At 39.8% G+C, this 22,484-nt stretch overlaps 1 protein-coding gene across 3 annotated transcripts in view; it reads left to right on the top strand.

Moving 5' to 3' along the window:
- The window catches only part of SLAIN1 (SLAIN motif family member 1), an 83,618-nt gene that overhangs the window by 14,272 nt on the left and 46,862 nt on the right, over window positions 1–22,484 (top strand). For all 3 annotated transcript variants that reach the window (XM_066380717.1, XM_066380716.1, XM_066380718.1), the window contains exon 2: window positions 2,399–2,535. In XM_066380717.1, coding sequence (XP_066236814.1) covers window positions 2,399–2,535 — 137 coding nt within the window. The remainder of the gene's footprint in view (window positions 1–2,398; window positions 2,536–22,484) is intronic.

Genomic DNA, 22,484 nt, shown 5'->3' with positions numbered 1-22,484 from the left:
AGAGAAGAGAGAGAGACAGAGAGAGAGAGAAGGGGGGAGGAGCTGGAAGCATCAACTCCCATATGTGCCTTGACCAGGCAAGCCCAGGGTTTCGAACCGGCGACCTCAGCATTTCCAGGTCAACGCTTTATCCACTGCGCCACCACAGGTCAGGCAAGACCAAGTAAATTTAAATCAACAAACTGACCAATATTTCAATAGGAACTAGGCTCCTCTCACTGACCACCAATGAAAGAGGTGCCCCTTCCAGAAGTGTGGCGGGGGCCAGATAGATGGCCTCAGGGGGCCGCATGTGGCCCGCAGGCCGTAGTTTGGGGACCCCTGACCTGGAACTTGCTAGAGATTCAGATGCTTTGACTCCACCCTAAACCTACTGAATCAGGTAGATTAGACCTGCCTGCAATCAGGATTTAGCAGTTTTTGTTTCAGCAAGCCCTCCATGAGATTTCGATGCGCCAAAGATTGAGAACAGCTGGCCTAGAATAACCTTTATTTACTTGGGAGGTCTAGAGAGCTACCTAGTACTGGATAGTTCGGGGGTCCTTTAGTAGGAGAGGGATGGGTTTAGGTGATAACTCTTGTATTGGTAGACTGAAGTGGGGCCCAGGAATATGAATTTTTAATCACTATACTCTTGATTAAGATAGGACCATGTGTCAACACTGTCCGAGAATGATGATATATTAGGATTACTATTAAATCAATTAAAACAGATATTTTAGAATCTTCATCTATGTAATGGAGTTAGCAAATTGTATCCTATGGGTACATTGGGCCTGCTGCATAGTTTGTATGGCTGGGCAGCTAGATTTTTACATTATTAAATGATTGAAAAAATCAAAAGAATATTATTTCATGATGTAAAAATTATGGTAAATTAAACTTTTGATGTCTATAGGTAAAATTCATAGGACCTTATTCATTACATATCACCTATGATGTTTCTGGGCTGCAATAGCAGAGTTGAGTGGTTGTGACAGAGACTGTAGCCCACAAAGCCTAACCACTTACTAGCTGGCCCTTTACAGAAAAAGATAGCCAACCCTTGACTAAAGTGGATAGTTTACTGAAGAACAGTACATTCCCCAACAATCTTGGATAACTGATAAACTACTCTGATAGGTGAGTGTAATAGAGTGTAAAAGAGTGAATAATGGGTATGTTATTTCAAGAAAGTGCACTTATTAGAATTATGGTAACTTTGTTTAAAGGAGTATTACTTTAATGAGATTTGTAATTAGATTACAGCTTCTAAAGTAAGGTCAATTACTAGAGTCAGTGATTATAATTTTCTTTCTCCTTTTTTTTAGTTAACTGTTAGTTAATCCTCAAGTTAAACCTTTTTATATAACCCTATCACTGAAATTCTAAAATTTACCTTAGCGTAGTATATCAATGAGAGGAAATCTTTGTTTTAACTTACAGTGCCTCATGATTATTTTGAATTCTACCCATTATTATATAATGGTATAGGTGCTGCAAGTGAACTCTTCCTTAAATATTTTTCATAGCTGTTTGGCTTTAATGAGAAAGAAGCACTTACCAAACTTAGTATAGACTTTACTAGAGAAATTTCTGATTATTTGAAAGTTGAGAAAATCAACAGACAATTGACTTTCACTTTTAAACAGCACATAAGATTTGCTTTGCTTGCTACGTCATGTTTACATACATACATTAGCTCATGTAAGGTTCTGTTGCCAAGAAACACAAGAAAATATTCATTTCTAGAAATGTGAGGGAGATCATCATGGTTATTTCAATAACAAATCTAATCTCTCTGACTCTCAGACATTTTCATAGTTTTTGGGAGTCCTTTTCACCAACATACATAAAGTGTCATATTATATTTAGGGATGTTTCCCTATTAAAAAGTAATTTGGGCCCTGGCCATTTGGCTCAGTGGTAGAGTGTCGGCCTGGTGTGCAGAAGTCCCGGGTTCGATTCCCGGCCAGGGCACACAGGAGAAGCGCCCATCTGCTTCTCCACCCCTCCCCCTCTCCTTCCTCTCTGTCTGTCTCTTCCCCTCCCGCAGCCGAGGCTCCATTAGAGCAAAGATGGCCCGGGCGCTGGGGATGGCTCCTTGGCCTCTGCCCCAGGTGCTAGAGTGGCTCTGGTCGCAAAAGAGCGACACCCCAGAGGGGCAGAGCATCGCCCCCTGGTGGGCAGAGCGTCGCCCCCTGGTGGGCGTGCCGGGTGGATCCCGGTCGGGCGCATGCGGGAGTCTGTCTGACTGTCTCTCCCCGTTTCTAGCTTCAGAAAAATACAAAAAAGAAAAAAAAAAAAGTAATTTGGGTATTTGAACTAATCAAATGTGAGTTAAATACATGTTATTTTCTTTGTAAGGTAATTTGTATATACCAATATAATGCCTATAATGTAGATTTCTCTTTTTAAGGTTATATGTTGGCTCTTCAAAGACATTCTCACCAGAGAAATCCCTGAGCCCTCTGCAGTGGTGTAGGCATGTCCTAGATAATCCGACTCCAGAGATGGAAGCAGCCCGGCGCTCCCTGTGCCATCGACTGGAGCAAGGTAATTGCCAGCCTGTGTGTGCGTTCTCAGACTTGCCACTGTCAACTCCGTTTTTGCTGGGTTTGGAATAAGCATTTAAATGGAAAAACCTTACCCTGAGGTGTGGCTGTTGCATGCAATTCACCTCACATGCATTGTACATCAGGGTTCTTAATATAGACTATATTTAGTTTTGTGCTTGTGTGTAGACAGATTTTTAGCTTGTTTTAGTTTGTATTTTGAAGTAGGAATACACATGTTTTTCTGTTTTGATTTTTAATTTCTGTTTACAAATATACCATAAGTAAAATGGCTCAATCTCAAATTCTCTGGGGATGGTAACAAGTTTGTGTGGCTGAATTCCAAGATGGAAAACTGAGTTTCCACTAGGACCTGAATACTGATCATTTTGAGTTCCTTAAATGTCTAGTTGGTGTATAACTGGAAGTCCTAACCTTTAAAACTGGAAAATCATCTTGTATGTAACATTAGTTAACTTATGGAGCCCAACACAAGTTTAAATTTGAAACAATTAGGATAGTTGTAAAAGGAAAAGCAGCAAAAGCAATGAGTAGTATTCAGCTCCTTCCTATTTTAAGTACACTACTTAATTAAAACTGATTTTTTTTTTTTAGGTTTTTGCTTGTCTCTTAACCTCTCAATATGTTTCATTATCTAAGAACACTATTTTTATTCCGTGGACTACCTGTATTCAAATGTCACTTGAGTTTGCAAAAGCAGATTCCCTCCCATTCCAGATTAAATAATCAATGTAGCCGAGAGGAGGCTCAGGGAACTCTGCATTGACAAGTTCACCAGGGTGGCCCTGTGAGCACTGAAGTTTGAGAACCCTGCCTATGAAGCTCTTCAGGGATGATGAATGATTATTAAATATTTGGAGCCTGACCTGTGGTGGTGCAGTGGATAAAGCGTTGACCTGGAAAGCTGAGTCGCCAGTTCAAAACCCTGGGCTTGCCTGGTCAAGGCACATATGGGAGTTGATGCTTCCTGCTCCTCCCACCTTGTGTCTCCTCTCTCTCTCTCTCTCTCTCTCTCTCTCTCTCTCTCTCTCTCTCTCCCTCCCCCCCTCTCAAATGAATAAATAAAATCTTTAAAAAAATATTTGGACATGATGAGACAAAGTATACTAGGTAATATTTCTTGAACTCTTAATTCTGTGACAGTCAGTATATTAAGTGTTTGATATCCTTCATTTTATTCAGTTTCTTCACTCTCATCTGAAGTGGGTACTACACTCATTTTTAGAGGTGAGAAAAATGAAATTTAGAGAAATTCAGAGGATTATGAGGCTAGAGTGATACCTTAGTGACAGAGCCAAGAGTCTGGGTCTCCCCAATGCAAAGACTGTCCTCAGCCAGTATTCTTTTTTTTTTTTTTTTTGCATTTTTCTGAAGCTGGAAACAGGGAGAGACAGTCAGACAGACTCCCGCATGCGCCCGACCGGGATCCACCCGGCACGCCCACCATGGGGCTATGCTCTGCCCACCAGGGGGCGATGCTCTGCCCATCCTGGGCATCGCCATGTTGCGACCAGAGCCACTCTAGCGCCTGAGGCAGAGGCCACAGAGCCATCCCCAGCGCCCGGGCCATCTTTGCTCCAATGGAGCCTTGGCTGCAGGAGGGGAAGAGAGAGACAGAGAGGAAGGCGTGGCGGAGGGGTGGAGAAGCAAATGGGCGCTTCTCCTGTGTGCCCTGGCCGGGAATCGAACCCGGGTCCTCCGCACGCTAGGCCGACGCTCTACCGCTTTTTTTTTTTAAATTTTTATATATTGATTTTAGTGAGAGAGGATGGGGGAGAGGAGATAGACAGACAGGCAGGAATCTCAAGCTGTTCCTGTATGTACCCTGACCGGGATCGAACCAGCAACTTCTGCACTTTGGGACGATGCTAAAACCAACCGAGTTATCTGGCCAGAGCCATGGCCAGTATTCTATACTGCTTTTTCTTTGGCACAGTCATAAGTAAATTTCAAGGGAAATCTGTTTTAAATATTTGGGGAAGGTCTAATTAAAAAAGCATGTTTTATTAACATTTTAATGAAAATGAAATTTAGTAATAGAAAGTTATAGAGGGGAATAGGTACAAAGAGGTTAAAACTTTGGTGACAGGTGCTTATCTAAGGGAAAAACTATCTCAGAGCCAGGAGACTCTGCTCTTGATTCTGTTCCCTTTTCCCTGGATGACCCTGATGACTCTGAGTAAACCATTTAATCCCTCTGGACTTTTTCTTTCAAGGTTGTTTAGACCATTCCTAAGTGTCTTATTTTTTTTTTTTTTTCACAGAGACAGAGAGATGGACAGACAGACAAGAAGGGAGAGAGATGAAAAGCATTAGTTCTTCATTGCAGTACCATAGTTGTTCATTGATTGCTTTTTCATATGTGCCTTGATGGGGGTGAAGGGGGGCTACAGCAGCACGAGTGACCCCTTGCTCAAGTCAGCGACCCTGTGCTCAAGTTGGATGAGTCTGAGCTCAAGCCGGCGACCTCAGAGTTTCAAACCTGGGTCCTCTGCATCCCAGTCCAATGTTCTTGCCACTGCCTGGTCAGGGCCCCTAAGTGTCTTTATTCAAATATCCCTTGATTCAAGGACTTTTATGTACACATTTTTAAATGTATGAATTTGTCTTAATTTTACTTAAAATTCAAACGAAATTCAGAACAAGAGTTCTTTAACTCAGAGGTCAACAGACTTTTTTTGAAAGGGACTAGATAGTAATATATTCGTCCACACAATGTCTGCCATCACTACAAAGCAGCCGTAGATGCAGACATTAATGAACAGGCTCTGTTCCAATAAATCTTTATCTGTGAACATTGAGATTTGAATTTCATGTGATTCTCTTTTTTCGCTCATGTGTCACAAAATAATAGTCTCTTTATTTTTTTAAAGCATTAAAAAAATGGAAAGCCTGACCAGGCAGTGGTGCAGTAAGTACTGTCAGACTGGGACACGGAGTACCCAGGTTTGAAACCCCAAGGTAGCCGGCTTGAGTGTGAAATCATAGTCATGACCCCATGGTCTCTGGCTTGAAGCCCAAGGTCGCTGGCTTGAGCCCAAGGTCGCTGGCGTGAGCAAGGGGTCACTTGCTCTACTATAGCTCCCTAGTCAAGGCACATATGAGAAAGCAATCAATGAACAACAGAGGAGCCACAATGAAGAATTGATGCTTCTCATCTCCTTTCCTACCTGTCTGTCCCTATCTGTTCCTTTCTCTGTCTTTCTGTCTCTGTCAAAAAAAAAAAAAAAGTGAAAACCATTCCTAGCTGGTTATACATGTATATGATAGATCAGGTTCCCTTCAAGCTGGTGTGATCAACAAAACAAAGTTCTTGTCCTTGAGCAATTTATACTTGAATAAAGGGAAACAGTCTTGGTCTCTAAGAAAATGCTCAATAATATTTGTTCTTTGAAAATGCTGATTGTTCAAGAGAAAAATGAAGTCTAAATAAAGAAAATGCTTTATTAGAGAGTTTCATGGAACTTTTAAAGTAATGAATGTTCACAATGTTCCAATTAAATATTTGTTATATTATGAATAAAATTTAAGTTAAAACCATAATTTCTGATATGTTAATTAGCTATCATTGACAAAGGGCCCCCTTAATTGGGGGCCAGTAAGAATTCTTCAACTATGAATTTTTATCTATTCTCTTACAAGCCCATACTAAGAATGGCAGCTAAACTTAGTCTCATAAACCGGATGGAAGGCTGACTAGGAGAGGAGACCCTGTCAGACTAAGTAAAGGCATTTTATTTAGAAATGAAAATACAGATGAGCATTAACTAAGACTTAATGTTAAGACTTTGGTCTTAGCATTCACTGCTCTCAGGGTCCACAGTGGAGGATAAGCCAAAAGGACCTAGGAAGGTTCTAGAATTGAAGATGCCGGGTACCACAGAGGGTAGAGATTCTATGGTGAAGCCAAAACAGGATGAGTGTTTCTAAGTCTACTGGGAAATACGGATTCCCTTGGGCTCTCCCCCTGCCCCAAGCAGCTTCTCCTCTCCAGCTCTTCTCAAAGACAGGTTTTATTACTTAAACTGAAACAGAAAGCTGCTAGGTTTAAGATACTTTAAGCAAATAAGGGTGCCTTACAGAAAAACAGGAGGGATAGATGAAAAATCAGATACAGTAAACTCCCTGAGGGCAGGGACTTAACATCTGTTTTGATGACTGCTGTATCGCTATAACCTACATGGTGCCTGGCACATAGAAGGTACTTAGTGAATATGCAGCAAAGGAGTGTGGAAGAAGGGTTTTTAAATCTCCAAGAAAGCAGAACATCAAAAAATAAAATCAAGGAAAAAAACACAGGAGAGAAAAATACAAAATGGGAACATGAGTCCAGGAGATTCAACAGCTGACTGAAAGGAGTATCTGGAGCCCTGGCTGGGTAGCTCAGTTGGTTAGAGCGTGGTCTCAGTACGCCCAGGCTGCAGGTTCGATTCCAGGTCGGGGCACATAGAACAGTCAGCTAATGAATGCATAAATAAGGGGAACAACAAATCAATGCCTCCTTCACTTCCTCCGTCTCTCCATCTTGCCCTCTCTCCCGCTCTCTCGTCCCTCCTTTCCTTCTCTAAAATCAATAAATAAAATTTAAATATATAAAATATATAAAATTTATATATATAAAATATATATTCATTCCAAGAGCTCACTTTCCAGATACTGGAAAGAAAGAATGGAGAAAACTAGAGGGAAGATAAGAACTACAAAGAAATAATGCTTGAAATTTTGCAAAGCTTAAGTTTTCAGGTTGAATTGTCCACTCACTGTCAAAAGCAACCCTGAAGCTAAAATTTAATGGAATGTCTTCTAAACTCCATTGGAAATGGTTTCTAATCTAGAATTCTAGCCCTTCTAAACAATCAAGTATAAGAGTGAGGGTATAGTAAAGGCACTTTCCAACATATGAGGTTCTCAAAGTATATATATATCTCCCACGTATTCTCTGTCCTCTCCTGCTCCTCCCAAAAAACTACAGGAGCATGTAGTCTATGAGAAGAGGGAACATGAGGAAAGGAAGTCTGCATCTAGGAAACAGGTGATACAGCACTGGAGAGCGAAGGGAATTCCCAGGATGAGAGCAAAAGGAAGCCCAGCAGGGCAGCTGTGCAGGGGCTGCCCAGAGCCAGTTCACACCGGAGTCAGAGAACAGGATGCTACCAGGAGGGACAGAGAAAAACAAAACACAAAACACGCTCTGTGTCTCACCGTACAAAGGATGGTTCGTTTGGAGAGTTTGGGAATAAATTAATGACAAAGACAAAAAAAATCAAATCTCTTCTTACAATTAACTCTAAGAAAAATTAAGCTGAGAAAAGAAACATAATGATGAAATATTCTGTGGCTTAGATATTCCTATTTCTATCATAATCGGTGTATCCTAAAAGTAGTAGAAAACTGTGGGAGATTATGTAAAGCAAAAGTATAAGGAGGGGGATGTTAAAAAAAAATTAAACCTTTGTCATCCAAAGCAGAAAGCCAGTGAATAATGTTTAAAATTTACAACTCAAGCAATAGCCATATAGGCATGGAATTTATAAATAGAGGCAAAAAACAAAGTCAAATAGCTTTGCTTGAGTAATTACATCTGGGTAATAAAATGGGCATGGGAAAAAAAAAGAAATGCTAGTTCTGTGCTTAACCTCTCTAATATGATATTTAAATAAATTACCTCATAAATAAAACTGCAGCTTATCAATTCATTTCCTCATGACCTCACAATTCTGCTTTAGCTCCTTGTCAATGAGAGGAAAATTTGATAATCTGGCACTTAGTCTAAAGTCTCAAAAGCCACCAGCAATTAGGATTATTTACATCAAATTTAACAAAAGCACCTGACCAGGTGGTGGCGCAGTGGATAGAGCATCGGACTGGGACGCAGAGGACTCAGGTTCGAGACCCCGAGGTCACCAGCTTGAGCGCGGGCTCATCTGGTTTGAACAAAAGCTCACCAGCTTGGACCCAAGGTCGATGGCTCGAGCAAGGGGTTACTTGGTCTGCTGAAGGCCCACGGTCAAGGCACATATGAGAAAGCAATCAATGAACAACTAAAGTCTCACAACAAAAAACTGATGATTGATGCTTCTCATCCCTCTTCGTTCCTGTCTGTCTGTCCCTGTCTATCCCTTTCTCTGACTCTCTCTCTGTCCTTGTTAAAACAAAACAAAACAAATTTAACAAAAGCCTCTTTATTTTTAAAAAATCAATCTTCTGTATCCATGTATCCTTTATGCAGGTGGCTAAAGCAGAGATCAGCAAACTGGCCTGAGTGCTCAAATCCAACCTGCCTGGTTTTAGCTGTTGCTAAAATAAATTAATTTTTAATTCTTTTTGAACCCAGTGTCACAATGACTGCTGTTGTAGTTTCAGTTTTTATTATTATTATTATTTTTTTACAGAGACAGAGTATCAGAGAGAGAGATAGACAGGGGCAGACAGACAGGAATGGAGAGATGAGAAGCATCAATCATTAGTTTATCGTTGCCCGTTGCGACACGTTAGTTGTTCGTTCTTTGATTGCTTTTTCATATATGCCTTGACCGTGGGTCTTTAGCAGACTGAATAAACCCTCGCTTGAGCCAACGACCTTGAGTCCAAGCTGGTGAGCTTTTTGTTCAAACCAGATGAGCCCACGCTCAAGCTGTCGACCTTGGGGTCTCGAACCTGGGTCCTCGGCATCCCAGTCCGATGCTCCATCCACTGCGCCACTGCCTGGTCAGGCTGATTATTTTTAAATGGGTTCTTTGTCATCTCTTTCTTCCAAAGAAAGACTGACATCACATGAAGTCTCAGCTTGTGGCATTGTTTTCCCACTCATAAGCATGTTTAATTGAAAATAATCAGTTTTTACTTATTTCACTGCATTTTCTTGCAAAGTATTAGTGGTTGTATACATTCCCGTGAATTTAAAGACCATCCCCTGCTGCTACAGGGAGCAATTAAGGATTGGATCTGAAGGAAGGTTAAGTCATCCTCTTTGTCTCTTACACACACACTTCACTTTTTTACTAAGGGATAGGTAATGTTCTTTTGTGTTAGCCTGCAGTTCAGATAATATGCTGCTCCTTAGCAAATATTTTAGATATTTGGTGTCTATTTCTTGACTCTGATGTTTTGGGGGAGAAATCACTCGTCAATGAGATTCCATGTAGAAGATGTGGGGAAGGGCCATCGCTATGAGGAGCCCTGAGTGTATCTAGCGGGGCAGACCTTACCCACCCTCTGGTTCCCTGGTCATACATCCTGTTCTTTTCTTATCCCTCTTGTACCCTAGGCACTGAGCCTCTGCTATTTTTTTGGTCACAAATTAGCTGTCTTTCCTGCTTAAGAAGGTTGCATATCTAGGAACATATCTGTTCAGTTTCTGTAGGTACCTTAGGCAGTATTTCTCCCAAGATTGTCTCTAATTGTGCAATTGCTCATGAGCTCGTTTGGATTGTAACTTCTTGAAGCTGTCTTTTGCTCCCTACAGTTTTGGTTTGGGAGATCTTCAGATAGCCTTCATGCTCTACGGGACAACTTTGTGACTGTGTGTCTAGATAATAAAACTGGACAAATTGTGCGCAAATGTATGGAAAGGGTTCAGGTTTTGTCTTGAGGTTGTGAGAACAGGCTTACTAAAATACTGCTCTTCTGAAAGTTTATTTTTCTGAAGAAAATGAGGGAAAGAAAGTGATGCTTTGTAAAATTTAATTTTATAGAGAGTTAGCACGGGTGTTATGACTGTTTTTAAGATGTTGCTAAGAGAAGTGCTTTCTCTTCACAGCTACAGTTTTGCAAATGGTTGTGTGTGTGTGAGTTGCAATAGCATAATTATTTTTGGTATAAGATATGTAAATATTCTTACAGATGACTGATATGTATTCAATACCTTTAAATTTTTATAGGGAAAATTAATTGAAAATTAGTTAAATTAATTGAAACTTTTATTGTGGATCTCAAACTTATTTTCTCCTTTTCAAACTTTTTTTAATGCCACTATTTCATAATTAATAAAGTCTTATATATCATCTAGTCAAAACAGGCAAATTACTTAAGCTTTCTCAGCCTCCTCTACATTTATATTTATTTTATAGAGTTGTAAGGGATTAAAGATGTTTGTACAGCAGACATAGTAAAGACTTAAATTTTAGATCTCTTTCCTAATAGATTTGAATAATGTAAATGGCTCTTTTAGATAGTATACAGAAAACAATGGTAAAAGTAAAATAACTAATTGTTGAAAGTTAAATCTTTTGATACTAAATCTGCATCCTATTGGTGTAAAATTAAGAAAGCCTAGACTGACATTTTCTCTTTTTATCCCCACAACACTGAACCCTGATTTAATATGCAATTTAGATAAAACTCAATATCTTGGTTGCATTTTCTCTTTTAAAAATGGTCCTAACATTTGTTATTTTTTATTTGGAAGCGTCTGAAGATAAGGAACTATACCCCAATTTCATTTTGAATTGCCATGCTTAGTAACTTTCCAAACATGTTTTAAGTTCTGAGTGTTTGGTTTTTGTGATTTATTAGTTCGACTACATTAAGTTCTTTCAATGAGCAAAGAAAGTAACTAAATATTTGGTGTTGTAAATGTTATCTGAGTAGCCAAGCCAGGAGAAAAAACATCACATGGTGGTGCTGATTAAAATGTTAGTTCCGAGTGTGGAGGTTTGAGTCTGTTTGTTCATTGGTCTACCCCTTCCAGTGCCTAGAACAGTTCCTGTCACATTGTACCATATTTCCCCATGGCTAAGACCCAAAATTTTCGAAAAATTTGGGGCCTAAAAACTGGGTGTGTCTTACACAGTGGTCGTAGATTTTTTTACTTTCATTTCCAGCTTTTTTGCACTTGTATGTGCTCATTGTTGAAGACAGTGATTCATAATCAGACACAGATGAGGACAAGCTAATGGATGGGAGTTTTGACAGTAATAAGGAGTTGTATGAATTTTATAGTGAATAAAACTTGAGTTCAAGGCCCCGGCTGTTGGCTCAGTGGTAGAGCATCGGCCCGGCGTGTGGAAGTCCCTGGTTCGATTCCTGGGCAGGGCCTGTAGGAGAAGCGCCAATCTGCTTCTCCACCCTTCCCCCTCTCCTTCCTCTCTCTCTTTTCCCCTCCTGCAGCCAAGGCTCCATTGCAGCAAAGTTGGCCTGGCCACTGAGAATGGCTCCAGTTGCAGCAGAGCAACGCCCCAGATGGGCCGAGCATTGACCCCTGGTGGACATGCCGGGTGGATCCCAGTCTGGTGCATGTGGTAGTCTGATTGACTGCTTCCCCGCTTCTAACTTCGAAAAAATATAAAAAAAAAACACAAAAAACCCCAAATTCAATAACTTTATGTAATACATTTATTTCAAATTTTGGGTCCCCAAATTAAGGTGCGTCTTATACATGGGAGCGTCTTACATGGTAGGTTTTAAATGTTAATTATTGATTGAACGAATATAGTAGAAGAGTTTTGATCTAGTAGTTAGTCTTAGTGCCATAATTTCTCATCCCTACTTAACTGTATGATTAGGAGCGTGCTACTTGTTTTTAGTGTTTTGCTTAGTAAGTGGGGACATTTAACATAAAGATTTTAGGAAATGTTGAAAGTGAAATTACTTTGAAAAATGTGAAGTGCTGCATAAATATGGAGACACATTCCTAGTATGCAGTTCTTTATTCAGAAGCTGACCCCAAAATATAGTGAATCTTCTTCATTTAACTGTTTATACTTTATAGAAAACTAATAGCATTTTTTTCTCCTTTTTTGGGGAGGATGTCTGTTTTCTCTACTTAGAAATAAAAATATTTGTTAGAGTTAGGAATCTCAAATTGAAAAGTTTTGAGTATAGTTTATTCAAGAATAATAGAAAACTCAAGACTACCTCATTAATCTATTTCTTTTATTTATTCTTAAGTCTGTATGTATTCAATTTCTGCCATGCTTTTCTATATTCTTGCTCACTTCCCCTACCCCTTTAGATTATAAACAACAAACACCCATAGAACTTTCATAAATAGCATTAATTCACATGATATCCTAAATTGGAATAAGACTAATCTAGAGTCTTTGCTAAGTCCAGGTCATGAGGCTGGGATGTTAAATAACCAAATAATGATCAAAAAGCTTATCTGAGTAATTTGAAACACCCAATATGTGGCTCAGTTAATTTGGGGCCAGTTAATAAAAGCTTATCTTGCCCTAAGATACTTGAATGTCCATAACTATTGAATCAGGACAGGTCACATTTGAGGAGTGTGGGTATACTTTTCACAAATAGTGTCACTCTGCACAATTACTATCTTGGCTCATGTTTCCCTATGACTCTCTCATTTCCTCTGGGATTATGCTTAGCAAATGTGAATAGATATTGCTTCTTTATTGGATTTTTCTTTTGTCTTCATATGATACCAGTTCCCATTCTTGTCTTGGTTGTTATGATGGGGTGTTTTTCTCTAAATTTAGCTGATGAAGAAAAAGTCCACTAATCTAGTGCTCTGAAGGTGGCCTTTTCAGATTGAACTGAGACATTAAGAAGCTTGTTAAGTGTCTCTCCTGGAAGCTGCCCAGTCTCTCCTTGCGTGGCCTAAGATGCTATCTGCATCGGTTCATGTTTCCAGTCTTGAGGTACTCTGTCAAATTCGGAACACAAAATTAAAACTTAGTCTGTGCAGTTCATTTTAGGTAAGCTTTGTAAAGGATTCCCTTTCTCATTGGAAAAACAAACTGGAACCATACTGGAATTTTTGTGTAGAGACATGGTCTCTTGACATTTGCTATTATCCCATGTGCTGGAAATGGAAGACACATTTACATGGCTGTGAGCTTCTATCCCATATTTTCTTTGCTCTTATGTTGAGAATAGCCCCAGTGCATTTGTTTCACTATTCCAAGTGTTCTTTAGTACAGAAAGTAACAACAGAGTGTGCTATGAAATTTACAGTTTCTGTCTTGAGTGTTTCTGTGTACATAGTTTTTGTTTTGCCTTTCTACTATGATTAGGGAGATGTTTATTAAACTAAGCAATAAGTTATGACAGTACATAATTTGTTATAATGAATATGTCATTGACATGCTATTTTGTTACCTCAATAAGGAAAAATAAAACCATAGAGATTCTCCCAAAGTAGTTGTTTACTGTTTTATACTATTCTCATAATTGATTAAATTTTCCTCCATGGCAGTGAAAATTTGTTTTCGGAAGATGTTCATTATGCCTGTTATCAGGGACCTCTACAAAAATAGAATCAGTTTATGCAAGAATTTGTAGACTCTCCTTTCTGGAAACACTGGGCCTTGATCAGAGAGACAATTCAAATGCTAGCTCTTGAAATAAATATATTGAGTACTTGCTGGTCCAGGCACAGTGCTAGATCCTGAGGGTTCAGAGGCAAGACAAACTCAGTACCTGGTTTTTGGAGCATATCATGTAGTACAAGAAATACTATAAACATAGCAGCTCCTGCTCTTTTTCTTTCTTCCTTTCCTTTAAAAAACAAGCTTAATGATGCTAACGGACCTGAGTCTGAAGGGTATGGCTAGGAAATGCTTTCCTAAGAATATGACATGTTGAGGAGTCAGTAAGAGATAAGCAGGTACCTGTGGGGGGGGGGGGTCAGAAGAACAGCCCATAGCATAGGAATAGTGTGTGCAAAGACCCTGAGTTGGGCTGAGACTCCTGGGGAGAGAGGAACTGGCAGACCAACAGACCTGTTTAATGGAGGGAAATGGAGTTTAATGGAGGGAAATGAGAGGGAGAAAATATGAACTGAGTGGCTCTAAATGCAACTAGAGAAGTATGCAGGATTTTTAGGGCAGTTAGGGCATTCTGAACTTTATTTTAAGATGGTTGGGAGGCCTTTAGATAGTTTTAGGCAAAGAAATGACATGATTCTGGACAGGAAAGCTACAGGGTATTGTCTGAATTGTCTTATGTAGCTGAGCCTTTTTTTAAATCTGGAAAGATGTGGAGAATGAAATAGTGATTTTAGAGATTCTTTGGAATGTGAGTAAAGTTAGGCTTTTGCATTTTTTAGGGGGATTCTTTAATTTAGATAAACTTGGAAAGGCTTTCTTCTGCTTTCCTCATTAATAATTGGAATTTCTTCTGTGACTTCATGTGAGAAATGGTAGTTTGAAATGTGGCCAAACTCTTCATTATACTTAAATGATTTTAAACACATAAGGATTTGATATTTTTGTTTTCTTTCAACACATGGAACTTGAAACTTTTATATAGTAACAAGTTTCGTGTATTTGAGTTTTGGAGCTCTCGTCAGTCTCTGTGAGTTTAATCCCCCCCCCCCCCCCTTATAGCTGCATCGTATTTCAAGTGTGTGTGTTTGTGTATAAAAGTATCTCTTTTGAAATTCAGATTTATAGTCATGTGTGTGTATTCTTATGCATATGTGTATATGTTACATGCTGTATGATTGTGTGCGATCTTCCATTTTTATAGCATTTTTAGATATGGAATGTTGGTTCAGTAAAAGGATATTATAGCAGTAAGAGTTGCTAGCATGTACTAAGATGACTGCAAGTATTGGGGATGTCTAGTATTCAGGATAAAGTGAGATACCTCTTTTTTTTTAAGTGAAAGATGGGGAGATAGTGAGACAGACTCCTGTGTGCGCCCCAACCAGGTTCCACCTCAGAACCCCTGTCTGGGGCTGATGGTCGAATCAACCGAGCTCCTGGCTGTGAGAGGGGGAGAGAGAATGAAGGGAGAGAGGAAGGGGGAGAGAAGCAGCTAGTAGCTTCTCATGAGCGCCCTAACTGAGGATTGAACCCAGAACTTCCATATGCTGGACCAAGGCTCTATCCACTAAGCCAATTGGCCAGGGGCGATACCTATTTTTAAAGAAGGTAGAGAGATCTAAATGTGGGAGGATTTCTACCCTTGGTTGAGAAGCAGAGCTCAAGCTAATGTCAGATGATCACATTAGACTGAGCAGGAGGTGGGAGGAGTAGTAGATGGACTTCAAAAGCAGCCCACCCCTAGGATAATGTGGTTTTTACATTTTATTGTGGGGATCCTCAGCCACTCTGCTGTTGCATGTGCAAACACCATATGGAAAGTTTGCTATGGAATAACTCACCCTATACATGGTGTCTGTTGGCAGTTTTCTCTTTTAACTTAGAGGCCCATTGGGGTAATACCTATATTGATGTAGAAGAAACTCATGCTGGTATCTCTGGGATGAACTGAGTCTTTATATAAATATAAACCAGTAATAAAGTCTTACTTGCCTTTTGGCAAACTAACAGCAAGAAAAAATAAACAGAGCTACTCACTTTGTAGGAAACGAGTACCTAGGAGCATAGAGAAATTAGTGTGCTCAGATTTAAGACAGTAATACACTTTTAGAACAAGAACAGGTTGCTGGGAGTATAAGCATTCTAATCATTTTTAAGTCATTTTTAAATTTCTTGGTAAAACTTAAATAAGAATGAATAGGGCTAAAAACAAAGCTGCTCACCTGAATTAGTCAAAGGGATCTCAAAAAGAGAAAAAATAGAGATGTCAGGAGGCACGGAGCACAGATTCAGAGCTTCTAATTTTAAATAGTTTTAGAAGCAGGGACAGACTGTTGAGAAGAAGAAAGTACTAATAAAAAAGAATTTCTCTGAGCTGAAGAAAGGGAAGTCCTCAGCATGAATTAGGATAAATGAAAAAAAACCCGACCCCTAGACATAGGCATCCTGGTTGAATTTCAGATTTTCTAAAGTTAAAGAGACAATCCTAAAAATGTTTGAACGAAGAAATAGGTTATCCACAATAGTAACAAATGTTTCAGTGGTAACAGACAGACATTTCATAAGCAATGTTGAATGCTAGACGAAAAATGAATATTTTTTTAAAGGTTTGAAGGGAAGTTATTTTCAAACCGTAATTTTGTACCCAGTCAGATCATAAATCGTGGTGCAAAGGAAGGTGTTTTGGTTCTGCTGAAGATCTAGAAAATTTTCCTTTGTGCACCCAATTTTGATGGCAGAAAAGTACAAGGAAAAATCCATGAGATCTAGAGAGCAGTGGCACCGAGGTGACTGACCCAGGAGAGGTCAGGACGGATAAAGGAAATGAGCGGAGGCTGCGGGCTGGTGATGTTCTCTGCCAGTGGTCGGGTCTAGTGCCAAACACTGACTTTCTTTTCCTTGGTGCTTTTACAGTATTCAGTTCCTCAGTTAATGATTACATCAAAACACTGAAAAGTTTTTTTTTATGTTTTGTTTATGTGGTTTACCATCTAGTGATCACTTTAAAGCTGCCCTAATCACAAGTATAGAACGGGATGAAAATGCAGTAAACCCTGACAATGTACAAACAGACCTGTTATATCCGGAGATGGATGTGGCAGGTAAGAGAGTGTGTATACTGAATGTTGGCTACCAACAAGGTGGTGTTGGTTTATCTACCTAAAGTTACACTTACGTACACTGATTATATAATTGCCTCCCAATTCTAAGACAAAACTCCTGGAAAGTGGGTCTGGCTGTTTTAGACTTTTATGTACATTTTAATGTTCTTCTTTGTGCAGGTATTATAATAAAATCACAAAAGTGGTTAGTTTTAGCCATTTCCTCCATGCCAAAGGTGTCTTTTTTGTCAAAACTGATACATTTATGTTTACTTTCTACCACCTCCCAAGACAGGTGGGCCAGAGACCTTTTCTGTAGACGTCAGCCTACATGTGTTGTGTCCTTTGGAAGAAGAGTATGTAGCCCAGAGGTGTTGAATAGAGAGAATTGTCCAAATTTTATTTCTCTCCCTTTTTTTCCATGAATATTTCAGCTTTATTGAGGTATAATTGACAAAATTGGAAGATATTTAAAGTACTCAAAGTATGCAAGTATGTATGCATTGTGAAAAGATTCCTACCACCTAGTTAATTAACACATCCATCACCTCCTATATTTATCTTTTTTTATGTGAGAACAGTTTTTTGCTCTCCTAGCAAATTTCTATTATACAGTGTTAATTCTAGTCACTGTGTTTATAGTAGCTCCTCAGACCTTACTCATCTTATAGCTGAACATTTTTCCTCTTCCACCAACCTTTTCTTATTTCTCCTGGCAATCAGTTTTCAACTCTGTTTCTGTGAGTTTGATTTTTACCCCCCTAGGGTCCACATATAAATGATACCATGCAGTATTTGTCTTTGTCTGGCTTATTCCACTGCTCAGCATAATGTCCTCAGGTTTGATCTACATGTTGCAAATGGCATGATTTCTGTCTTATAGCTGAATACTATTCATGTGTACATACACACCACATGTTCTTTATTCATTCATTTGTTGATGGACATTTAGGCTATTTCCATATCTTAGCTATTGGGATAATGCTTCCATGAATATGTGAGAGCTTTTCTTTTTAGTTGGTGTTTTTGTTTTCTTCAGATAAATATCCAGAATTGCAATTGCTAGATCATGTGGTGGTTCTAGTTTTCATTTTTTGAGAAACCGCTATACTGTTTCTTATAGTGGCTGCGCCAATATACATTTTATCAACAGTGCACCAGGTTTTCCTTTCTCTATGTTCATGGCTAACATTGAACTATCTCTTGTCTTTTTGATGACTGCCATTCTAACAGGTGTGAGGTAGTATCTCATTGTTTGTATTTCCTGATGATTTGCGATGTTGAGCAACTTTTCATGTACCTATTAAACCTTTGCATGTCTTTAGGAAATGTCTATTCAGGTCCTCTGCCCATTTTTTAATAGAATTGTATTTATTTGGTTTTGCTATTGAGTTGTGTAAGTTCTTTATGTTTTTTGGATATCAGTCCCTTCTTGTCAGATATGATTTTCAAATATTTTTTCTCATTCAGTAAGTTGCCTTTTCATTTTGTTGATCGTTTCCTTTGAGGTGCAAAAGCTTTTTGTTTGATGTAGTCCCACTTGTTTAATTATTATTATTATTATTTTTGCCTTTGCTGTTCCATTATTTTTCTATTCAGGAGCTTCTAGTGCATCCTAATAGCCGATGGGGTTTGGATTTCCTATCAAACTGTACATGGTCAAGGACAGGAGACTCTTACTGGTTATCTAGTCTGTCCTTATGTTTGGTGTTGTGAGGACTCACTACTTTTCGACACAAGTTAATCTAGCCTGTTTCTTCATAGAATTTAGTTTTGTAGCACCTTTCTTAATTTACGTCATTATTGCACCGTAGAATTTGGAAGTTATGCTAGCTGCTTGTCACAGATACATGGTGCTGTATTCTAATTGAAAGCAGCTGTGTAGAATCTGCATGACAGCATCATATCGTTGACAGATTATTAGGTCACTTTTTTTCCTTGTTCTTTTTAGATTATTTCACACAAGCCCTTTTGTCATGTTCTGTGGCTATTTTTATTGTCCTTAAATTTGATTTAACTCTTAGAAGTCAGGCCTAAGGGAAAAATGGCTTATATAAAAGGGAATTTTTAAACATGCCTTTGAAGTGTAATTACTATTAAAGTTAAATTTTTTTAATCACCCTTATTAACTGCAGATAGTGAGTCTGATGATGACCTGTAGATGAAGCTGTAGCTGTCACTCTGCTCCTGGATACCATTGATTTGGTCTGTGTGTGCTTAAAGCTCTTTTTCATTTTGACCAGCGGTTAGATGAAAACAAGTTGCAGTCCAGAAAGTTTCCCCTTTACAACCCTCACTTTTCAGGTTTACTTTTAGACCATTGTCCTGGTTAGACAAGACCCAGAGAAGGACCCTGTAGTGCTAGTGAGAGAAGAGCATTTGACACATGGTCATGGAACTGGTTAAGGTCTGAGATATAGAAGAGGTTTAATGCTTTTTTATGACTAAATTGAACCAGTAAGGTTACTTTAACTGTTAAGAACTGGGAAGCATTTGATCTATCAAATTCAGATTCAGAACAGTTATTTATACATGTCTGTCTTATGGAATGTTATTAAGCACTACTTTTTATGGTGAAATTTTGTAACTCTCATTGAACAAATATTTATTAAACATCTGCCAATCATGGATGTATATAATCCCTAAATTACTTTCAAACTTAACATATTTTAGAACTTAATTCTAATGTCGAATGTGACTTTCTTGATTAGTTCTAGGTATTATTTAAATGGATATATGAACTCTTTTACTAGATACTTCTTAAAGGTGGTATGAAGTCATATTTTTGTAAAGTACTGGTATTAACCTCCTGAATGTAACTGTAAGTTGAAATATTGAGTATCTACAATGTTCTGGCATTACAGATACATATATGTCATGGTTACTAATTTTATTATTATTATTATTATTATTATTATTATTATTATTATTATTTTAGCAAGAGAGAGAGAGGGACAGACAGGAAGGGAGAGAGATGAGAATCATCAACTCATAGTTGCAGCACCTTAGTTGTTCTTTGATTGCTTTCTCATATGTGCCCCAACTGGGGGATCCAGCTAAGCCAGTGAACCCTAATTCAAGCCAGCAACCTTGGGCTTCAAGCCAGTGACCATGGGGTGAGGTCTGTGATTCCATGCTCAGGCCAGTCACCCTGCTCAAGTCAATGACCTTGGGGTTTCAAACCTGGGTTCTCAGTGTCACAGGCCAATACTCTATCCACTGCACCACCATCTGGTCTGGTTACTAATTTTTTTTTTTTTTTTTGTATTTTTCTGAAGCTGGAAACGGGGAGAGACAGACAGACTGCCGCATGCGCCCGACTGGGATCCACCCGGCATGCCCACCAGGGGCGATGCTCTGCCCACCAGGGGGCGATGCTCTGCCCCTCTGGGGCGTCGCTCTGCCGCGACCAGAGCCACTCTAGCGCCTGGGGCAGAGGCCAAGGAGCCATCCCTAGCGCCTGGGCCATCTTTGCTCCAATGGAGCCTTGGCTGCGAGAGGGGAAGACAGAGACAGAGAAGAAGGAAGGGGGCGGGGCGGAGAAGCAAATGGGCACTTCTCCTATGTGCCCTGGCCAGGAATCGAACCCCGGTCCCCCGCATGCCAGGCCGACGTTCTACCGCTGAGCCAACCGGCCAGGGCCTATGGTTACTAATTTTAAATCATTACATTTGTCATCAGTTGAATTAGCTAGAACTTTGGAAAAAGATTCTAATTAACTCAGTAACTCTTTCTAGCTAATGTGAATATTGAGAGACTTAGAGGTTCTTACTTACTCTGATTAAATATTTCCTAAGCATACCAATTAGGAACACCATTTTCTAGTTCCCTGCCCATCCCCTTATGTGAATACATTGGCAAATGCATAATAGTTAAATCCTGTTTACTTTGTGCACGCCTGAGAAAGAACACTGTGAACACCTGTTGCAAAGTAATAGTAGGACTTCCTAGATCCCATATGCTTATTTATCAGATCATGGAGAGCTGTGGAGAAATTAATGCTACTCATGTTTATCCAATAAAAATAGTGGATCAGATAAGCTGCCAGCCATATGTTACTACAGGGGGCTTGCTCAGGTTGGGGCCAAGTCAGTAATGCTTACTTAATGTAAACATGTAGCCTCTCCAGAAAACTGATACCTCAGTCTGTGCAGAGTTTTTAAGAGTGAACCAGTAAAATACTGTCTTTGCCTAAGGTCCTCGATTCCTTTGTTTAAGCTTAGCCCAAACATCTGAGTGCATCTGTGTGCCAAGCATTTCTGTAGGCTTTAGGTATATAAAGATGTAATATGATCACCTAGGAAGTTTATACCAGAAAGGCTGGTTGTGTAAATTAAGGTCTTCTTGCCTTGTGCGTTTAGGTCAGAATGCTGTGGTCTGGATGATTCTGCTTATATAAGGAGAATAAAAAGCATTAAAAGATCTGATGTCTCCCATCCCTTCACTGATCTCAGACCCCTCTGTACTAGTGTTTGTAAAGGACCATGTAATTGAATTCCTCTAATTGTTTGACGTGGAACTGAGGGCTGCCTACCCATTGTGTAAAGAATAGAATTCTGGCCAGGTAGCTCCATTGGTTAGAGTGTCAACCCAGTTCACCAAGGTTGAAGGTTCGATCCCCAGTCAGGGAACATACAAGAGTCAACCAATGAGTGCATAAATGGGTGGAACATCAAATTGATGTTTCTTTCTCCCTCTCTGTCCCTCTCCCTCTCTGTCTCCCTCTCCCTCTTTTCCTCTCCCACTTTTGTTGCGAACCAGCTGCTACAAGTCGATTCTGGGGTCCCGAGCTGGAAAAGGTATGGAATTGAATTAAAAATAGAGACTTAAAGATATATAACATACAGATGGGTTCGTGAGGATGCCATGGCTTGCCAACAGTCACTACTGTTCCTGAGCCACAACATGGCTCCCCCAAAAAGACATCTCCTATATTCATGGAAAAACGTGGTCCATTAGCAATTCAGTAAAGTTTCCAAGGCAACTCAACAACAACCCCCACCATACTATTCAATCTAACTTTACATCAATAAGAAACTAGCTTCCAGCCCTTGGGGCGGGGCGGGAATATGGGCAAGACAAGCAAGAATCAAGCACAGCCTCCTGCAACTCAATCAGGCAGCTGAGGTGGAGGGTTGGGCCCAACACCTCTGTCCTTTAGAGCAGTGGTCCCCAACCCCTGGGCCGCGGACTGGTATTGGTCCGTGGGCCATTTGGTACTGGTCCGTAGAGAAAGAATAAATAACTTACATTATTTCCGTTTTATTTATATTTAAGTCTGAACGATGTTTTATTTTTAAAAAGTGACCAGATTCCCTCTGTTACATCCGTCTAAGACTCACTCTTTTTTTTTTTTTTTTTTTTAATTTTTCTGAAGCTGGAAACAGGGAGAGACAGTCAGACAGACTCCCGCATGCGCCCGACCGGGATCCACCCGGCACGCCCACCAGGGGCGAAGCTCTGCCCACCAGGGGGCGATGCTCTGCCCATCCTGGGCGTCGCCATATTGCAACCAGAGCCACTCCAGCGCCTGGGGCAGAGGCCAAGGAGCCATCCCCAGCGCCCGGGCCATCTTTGCTCCAATGGAGCCTTGGCTGCGG

The sequence above is a fragment of the Saccopteryx leptura genome, chromosome 4, assembly GCF_036850995.1.
Source record: "Saccopteryx leptura isolate mSacLep1 chromosome 4, mSacLep1_pri_phased_curated, whole genome shotgun sequence".
NCBI classification, from domain to species: Eukaryota; Metazoa; Chordata; class Mammalia; order Chiroptera; family Emballonuridae; genus Saccopteryx; species Saccopteryx leptura.
Note: the sequence above shows the minus strand (reverse complement) of the source record. Positions and strands in the feature narration are given on the sequence as shown.